Source organism: Myotis brandtii, unplaced genomic scaffold, assembly GCF_000412655.1.
Source record: "Myotis brandtii unplaced genomic scaffold, ASM41265v1 scaffold329, whole genome shotgun sequence".
NCBI classification, from domain to species: Eukaryota; Metazoa; Chordata; class Mammalia; order Chiroptera; family Vespertilionidae; genus Myotis; species Myotis brandtii.
In genome coordinates this window covers 934,713-942,871 of record NW_005362676.1, presented here as the reverse complement: position 1 = coordinate 942,871, position 8,159 = coordinate 934,713, and the positions used below count along the sequence as shown (strand labels likewise).

The window sequence follows — 8,159 nt, the reverse complement described above, 5'->3', positions numbered from 1 at the left end:
GACGTGCAGGAGGCAGCCGATCCATGATTCTCTCTCATCATTAATGCTTCTCTCTCTCTTCCCCTCTCCCTTCCTCTCTGAAATCAATAAAAAAATATTTTTTAAAAATAAAATTAAAAAAGGTATCAGGAAAGGCCTGTCCCAGGCTCCTGCCCCTCTTTCTTTCCTTCGTCTTTTATGTATACAGGTTTCAGAGAAGAAGGGAGAGGGAGAGAGGGAGAGAAACATAACGATGACAGAGAATCACGGATCGGCTGCCCCCTGCCCTCACCCTTCCGGGTCTAAGCCCGCAACCCGGGCACGTGCCCTGACGGGGAATCGAACCAGTGACCTTTCGGTGCACGCCCAGCCCACTGCGCCATACTGGCCAGGGCCAGCGCGGCTCCGAGTGCGTTACATCGTAGGCAGCTGCAGGACTGCCGGGCACAGATGGCAAGTTGGCTCCTGGCCCCCTGGCACTCGGCCGGGGTCATTCTTGTGTCAGTAAGTCCGTTAATCCCGCCCGGAAATGTAGGGCTGAGCACGCCTGTCTGGTTACTGGAATTCGGTTTTCCTCGGTTACCGGAACATCACGACGTGGAGGGGATCCTCGGGGGAATGGGGTGACCGCATGTGTCACGGGGACCCCGTGTGTTAATGTGCCTACTCAGCGCTGTCGCCTGCTGTCAGCATCGCTTTTGCCTCTGGCCCCGAATGGAATTGGGGGAACAAGAAACAGTGATGATGTACACAGAGCGGCGCTGTCCACCTTTTCATTTTAACCTGGTGGTGTGTGGAGCATTTATCGCCACCGTTATCTGTTCTGTAGCCCAGTACATTCGTTTTTGGTTGATTAAATACAAGCTGTAGGCGGGCCAGTGTGCTCAGTGGTTGGCGTCGACCTAGGAACCAGGAGGCCACGGTTTGGTTCCCGGTCAAGGGCACATGCCCCAGTTGCGGGCTCCATCCCCAGTAGGGGGTGTGCAGGAGGCAGCCAATCCATGATCTCTCTCATCATTGATGTTTCTCTCTCCTTCCCTCTACCTCTCCCTCTCCTTCTTCCTCTCCCTCTCCCTTCCTCTGTAAAAATGAATTTTAGCCCTAGCCAGGTTCAGTGGATAGAGCATCGGCCTGTGGACTGAAGGGTCCCGGGTTCGATTCCGGTCAAGGGCACATGCCCCAGTTGCGGGCTCAATCCCCAGTAGAGGGGACGTGCAGGAGGCAGGCAATCGATGGTTCTCTCTCATCACTGATGTTTCTATCTCTCTCTTCCTCTCCCTTCCTCTCTGAAATCAATAAAAATATATATTAAAAAAATAAAAATCAATTTTAAAAAACATATTTAAAAATTCCTTGCCTGTTTACACTTTTCAGTGGTCCATAAGATAGCTCCCCAGCACTTGAACTTGGGGACCATGTCATGAGATCAGAATTCGCCTTGTGTGCTCAGTCTACACGTTCTAATTCTGCCTTTCAGCGAGGGCGTATCTGCGGTCACTGCTCGCAGGGCAGGTTGCTGTTAGCTCCTGATACCCTGGGACCGCTCCTGGGCCGGAGCCCGGGCCACTGTCCAGGTGGGAAACCTGTAATCCACCCGCCAGCAGCTTTGTTAAAGCCAAAAAAAAAAAAAGGGGACTGTAATTTGATTTGTCTTTTTTTTTTTTTTAATCTCCCCACCTTTGTACCTCCTTTCAAAAAGAATGTGAGATTGCTCACGGCGTAAGGTCCTTGCACAATGAGACAGTTAACAATTTTAAAAGAGGAAACCGCACATCCGGAAACCACAGGCACGGAAGCAGACGCCTGCAGCTAAGCGCCCCGGCTGTGCCGCTCCCCGGCGTCAGTCAGGCCAGGTAACGGCCTGAATCACGCTCCTGACATCTGCCCGAGCCTGTTCCTTCGGCTCCCGGCAAGGCCTGGAGTCATCATTCTTAGGCTTGGTCTTTTTTTAAATATGTTTTTATTGATTTCAGAAAGGAAGGGAGAGAGAAACATCAATGATGAGAGAGAATCATGGATCGGCTGCCTCCTGCATGCCCCCTGCTGAGGATGGAGCCCGCAACCCGGGCGTGTGCCCATTTATCAGGAATCGAACCGTGACCTCCTGGTTCATAGGTTGATGCTCAACCACTGAGCCACGCCAGCCTAGCTATTGCATGCATGTAATTCCTGGGATCTGTCAGTTCTCAGGGTAAAACTCTATTCTCCCTCCCTCCCTTGACCTGAGATGATTTGATCATCTGAGTCCCTTCAAACTTAGCACTGTGACCCTCAGACAACATGTGTCGTAGTGATTTGGGGGAACTCACAGACAATCTCCCCTTCTTACCTATCATAAGGAGCAAAACTTAAAGTGTAGAAAATTGTGAGAGAAAATGCTCAATCTTACTCCATTTGTCTTTGAGTTTTTGTCCATTGAGTAGAGTGAAGCCTGTTTTTACTGCACAAGTAAAAGTTCCTGTTGTCTCATCTTTTTAGTGTGTTTTGGATGCTCTTTAGCTTAAAGCTTCCCCCCAAGTGTAAATTATTTTTCTAACCCTAAAAGCACCTCTCTGTTGTTGCAGAAAATTTAGCAAATGTGGAGAACACAAAGGAGAAAGTGAAATAAATCCTTTCTGACCCTTCATCCAAAAACAGCCGGTGTGGGGCTGGCCGGTGTGGCTCAGCAATTAGAGCATCGGCCCCCCAGACCAGAGGGTCATGGGTTCGATTCCTGGTCAAGGGCACATACTTGAGTTGCAGGTTCGATCCCCAGTCCTGCTCAGGGTACGTGTGGGAGACAACCAATCAATGTTTCTTTCTCTCTTTCTCTCTCTCTGTCTCTTTATCTCTCTCTCTCTCTCTGTCTCTTTCACTACCCCTTCCCTTCCACTCACTCTAAAAATCAATGGAAAAAATACCCTCTGCTGAGGATTAACAAAATAGCAAACAAAACAGTAAGCACTTGAACATAGAGTTATACATTGTTAATAATAGTAATAATCCACACCACAAGTCTATGTACCATTGTCTGCTTTGTAAACTTTTAAAAAACATTTTTGTGGGTTTTGTTGTTGTTGTTAATTCTCACACGAGGATATTTTTCCATTGATTCTTAGAGTGAGTGGCAGCGAAGGGGAGAGAGACAGAGAGAGAGAAACATGGACATGAGAGACATATCAATTGCTTGCCTCCCGCATGAGCCCCAACCAGGGCCGGGGATGGAGCCTGCCCACTGAGGTATGTGCCCTTGACCGGAATCGAACCCGGGACCTTTCAGGCCACAGGCCGACGCTCCATCCACTGAGCCAAACCGTCCAGGGCCACTTTGTAAACGCATCTCTACATGATGAACGTGGACCCAGGACCGTGGTCACGCCATAGATGCAATTCAGCCCAGAAATGCATTTGACGGCGTCATTCTTAAAGCGACACGACATAGAAAGGGAAACCCGGGAGATGCCCACTCCGCGGCGGGTTCCTTGGCGGGGCTGGCGTGGGCCGGCTGCACTGCCCGGCTGTGATTCCCTCGCTGGCAGGACAGAGGAGCAGCCGGCGGGCGGAAGGCTGCTTGGCATGCTCACATTTCAGTCGTCTTATCTGGGCTCAAGCAAGAGCCGATTATCAGGCGGCGGAAAGCCGAGCTGGCGGGCGAGGCCTTCGCCAACGCTCTGTGGTTTCAGCTAGGTGAGAGCTCTGTGCCCGGTGACCACCGTGGCAGAGTGGACGTTTGCTGGGGAGAGTGAGGGAGCTGACCTGTTCCTGTCACAGCAGCTTTTCCTTCATTTCTTTCACGTCATTAACCCACACCCCCCCTCCCCCCAGGACGGTAGATCACCGTGCATGGTCAGAGCCCTCTGACGCGGTGGAGCTGTTTAAACTACAGGCGCCCGAGGGGCCGGCTGCACTGCCCGGCTGTGATTCCCTCGCTGGCAGGACAGAGGAGCAGCCGGCGGGCGGAAGGCTGCTTGGCATGCTCACATTTCAGTCGTCTTATCTGGGCTCAAGCAAGAGCCGATTATCAGGCGGCGGAAAGCCGAGCTGGCGGGCGAGGCCTTCGCCAACGTTCTGTGGTTTCAGCTAGGTGAGAGCTCTGTGCCCGGTGACCACCGTGGCGACGGCAGAGTGGACATTTGCTGGGGAGAGTGAGGGAGCTGACCTGTTCCTCTCACAGCAGCTTTTCCTTCATTTCTTTCACGTCATTAACCCACGCCCCTCTCCCCCCTCCCCCCAGGACGGTAGATCACCGTGCATGGTCAGAGCCCTCTGACGCGGTGGAGCTGTTTAAACTACAGGCGCCCGGAGTGAAAAGAGCGTAATTTCTTGAGATTGGAGGGTTTACGAAAACTTCAGATCGCCCTGGCCGGGGTGGCTCAGTGGTTGAGCATCAACCTAGGAACCAGGAGGTCACGGTTCGATTCCCGGTCAGGGCACATGCCCGGGTTGCGGGCTCAATCCCAGTAGGGTGTGTGCAAGAGGCAGCAATCTATAATTTTCTCACGCAGCTTTTCCTTCATTTCTTTCACGTCATTAACCCACGCCCCCTCTCCCCCCAGGACGGTAGATCACCATGCATGTTGAGAGCCCTCTGACTCGGTGGAGCTGTTTAAACTACAGGCGCCCGGAGTGAAAAGAGCGTAATTTCTTGAGATTGGAGGGTTTACGAAAACTTCAGATCGCCCTGGCCGGGGTGGCTCAGTGGTTGAGCATCAACCTAGGAACCAGGAGGTCACGGTTCGATTCCCGGTCAGGGCACATGCCCGGGTTGCGGGCTCAATCCCAGTAGGGTGTGTGCAAGAGGCAGCAATCTATAATTTTCTCACACATCAATGCCTTTCTCTCTCTCTCTCTCTCTCTCTCTCATTTCCTCTCTCTACAAAATCAATTTAGCCTGGCTGGCTTGACTCAGTGTTTGAGCATCGACCTATGAACCAGAAGGTCACAGTTGGATTCCCGGTCAGGGCACATGCCTGGGTTGCAGGCTCAGTCCCCAGTAAGGGGTGTGCAGGAGGCAGCAATCCATGATTCTCTCTCACATCAATGCTTCTCTCTCTCTCGTTTCCTCTCTCTACAAAATCAATTTAGCCTGACCAGCGTGGCTCAGGGTTTCAGCATCGACCTGTGAACCAGAAGGTCATAGTTCCATTTCCAGTCAAGGGCACATGCCCGGGTTGCAGGCCTCAGTCCCCAGTAGGGGATGTGCAGGAGGCAGCCGACCCGTGATTCTCTCTCGTCATGGATGTTTCTATCTCTCTCTCCCTCTCCCTTCCTCTCTGAAATCAATAAAAAATATATTTTTAAAAAATAACATTTTAAAAAAAAACGTCATATTAAGAGATTTGCCTCCAACCACCAGTCATTTAAGATGAGAAAAGGGCCACGCGTTTTCCCCTGGGTTCCCTAAAAAGGAAAAGACAATTGGGTGGAGTTAACCATAAAACTGCACAGAGGCTTTGACGGTGGTTTGAGGTTAGTTTGTCTGCCTTTGAAATTAATTGGTTTCTCTTCTTGGACAATGACCTCATTTCAAGTCATGGTTTAGGCATTCAGGGTGTTGGTGATGGTCGCTCTGGTCTGGCTGGTGGGCCAGATTTTGACCCTCGGTCTCTCTATGAAGGATTCCGGTGTCTTAAGGGAAGACACTTGTCAAGTTTAAAGTCTTGTTCGACTTTGACCCTGACGTTGTCTGAGATGGATAGTACAACAGAATTCTAACTGCCCAGTCGGCGTGGCTCAGTGGTTGAGCGTCCACCTATGAACCATGAGGTCACGGTTCGATTTCTGGTCAGGGCACATGCCCGGGTTGCAAGCATGATCCCCAGTGTGGGGTGTGCAGGAGGCAGCTAATCGATGATTCTCTCTCATCATTGATGTTTCTCTCTCCCTCTCCTTCCCTCTCTGAAATCAATAAAAATATATATATATTTAAAAACAAACCACAGAATTCTAACCCAGAATAAAAGGTGAAAGTCACCTTTACCCCTCAGACTTCCCATTAGAGATACGTGCTGTTTTGATCCTTCAAGTCACTCACCATAATAAACCCAAATCTAACAGTTACGTGAGAGAAATATACTGGGAAGGACATTTGGGGGGAACCGTGTGTTTTGATCTTACTATGGCTAAATTTCACTGATTGGAGGTGAAAGTCACCTTTACCCCTCAGACTTCCCATTAGGGATTCATGCTGTTTTGATCCTTCAAGTCACTGTCACCATAATAAACCCAAATCTAGCAGTTACGTGAGAGAAATATACTGGGTGGGACATTTGGGGGAAACCATGTTTTTTGATCTTTCTGTGGCTATATTCACTGATTGAAATATCCTGTATGAGATGTTTTTCCTAGAAGTTGACTATTTCATCTCTTTTTTATTATGGATTCATGCTGTTTTGATCCTTCAAGTCACTGTCACCATAATAAACCCAAATCTAGCAGTTACGTGAGAGAAATATACTGGGTGGGACATTTGGGGGAAACCATGTTTTTTGATCTTTCTGTGGCTATATTCACTGATTGAAATATCCTGTATGAGATGTTTTTCCTAGAAGTTGACTATTTCATCTCTTTTTTAAAATACGTTTTTTATTATTTTCCGAGAGGAAGGGAGAGGGAGAGAGAGATAGAAAATTCATTGATGAGAAAGAATCATGGATCGTCTGCCTCCTGCACCCCCACTGGGGATCGAGCCAACAACCCGGGCATGTGCCCTGACCGGGAATCGAACCGTGACCTCCTGGTTCATAGGTTGACGCTCAACCACTGAGCCACGTCGGCCGACCTGGTTGCGTTTTTATTTTGCGGAGTGGAGGAATTTGTAGCCAGGGAGTTGAGAGTATCAGCAAATTCGCCTGAACATTCCTCCCTCGGTGGCCTGGTAATCGGGTTTCCCGCTGTCGCCAAAACTCCGCAGTCCTGGACCCGCTTCAACACCTCCTGGTTCATAGGTTGACGCTCAACCACTGAGCCACGTCGGCCGACCTGGTTGCGTTTTTATTTTGTGGAGTGGAGGAATTTGTAGCCAGGGAGTTGAGAGTATCAGCAAATTCGCCTGAACATTCCTCCCTCGCTGGCCTGGTAATCGGGTTTCCCGCCGTCGCCAAAACTCCGCAGTCCTGAACCCGCTTCAACACTCCCTCATCCTTTTTTGTTGTTGTTGTTGGGATTCTTCTGAAAATGAACGGGGACTCGGCCGTCCCCCGGCGGCGGCGCGAGGGCTTCCGCTGATCAAGTGGCTTCTTATCAGATCCCCTTTGAAACACAGCAGCAGCAGATACACGGGTTTCGGGGAAACGAGGCGCCCGGCCCGCGCCGCCCTCTCACGCCCCCTCCGTTTCCCGTTCCAGGACGTGGTCCAAGACGATCCCCGGGCGGGTGGAGTTCTTCTCGAGCGAGGGCTCCGACACGTCCATCCCCATCCCCATCGTGCCGCTGCGGGGCGTGGACGACTCCTACCCGCCCCAGAAGAAGTCCTTCATGATGCTCAAGTACATGCACGACCACTACCTGGACCAGTACGAGTGGTTCATGCGGGCGGACGACGACGTGTACATCAAGGGGGACCGGCTGGAGAGCTTCCTGCGCAGCCTCAACAGCAGCGAGCCCCTGTTCCTGGGCCAGACGGGCCTGGGCACCACGGAGGAGATGGGCAAGCTGGCCCTGGAGCCCGGGGAGAACTTCTGCATGGGCGGGCCCGGCGTGATCATGAGCCGCGAGGTGCTGCGCCGGATGGTGCCCCACATCGGCAAGTGCCTGCGGGAGATGTACACGACCCATGAGGACGTGGAGGTGGGCCGCTGCGTGCGGAGGTTCGCGGGGGTGCAGTGCGTCTGGTCGTACGAGGTAAGAACACAGACACAGACCCATCTGTTTTTTTTTGTTTTTAGATGTTTTTATTGATTTGGGAGAGGGAGAGGGAGGGAGAGAGAAACATCCACGATGAGAGAGAATCACGGATCGGCCGCCTCCTGCACGCCCCACACTGGGGATGGAGCCCGCAACCCGGGCATGTGCCGTTTACCGGGGAGTCGAACCTGGTTCATAGGTCAGTGCTCAACCACTGAGCCACACCTGATGGGCTGTTGTACATGTTTGCCTCCTTTTTTTGTTTTTTCATTTGAATTCCCTTCTGTTACCTTTTTTTTCTTGAACAAAGAAAACATACCTTCTAGACCAGTGATGGCGAACCTTTTGAGCTCGGC

The 8,159-nt window shown here is 51.2% G+C and overlaps 1 protein-coding gene across 1 annotated transcript in view; it reads left to right on the top strand.

Moving 5' to 3' along the window:
* The window catches only part of CHSY1 (chondroitin sulfate synthase 1), a gene marked incomplete at its 5' end in the record, with an annotated part of 32,019 nt that overhangs the window by 7,033 nt on the left and 16,827 nt on the right, over positions 1-8,159 (top strand). The window contains one exon of the mRNA XM_005871105.1: positions 7,305-7,800. Within this exon, the coding sequence (XP_005871167.1) occupies positions 7,305-7,800 (496 nt within the window). The remainder of the gene's footprint in view (positions 1-7,304; positions 7,801-8,159) is intronic.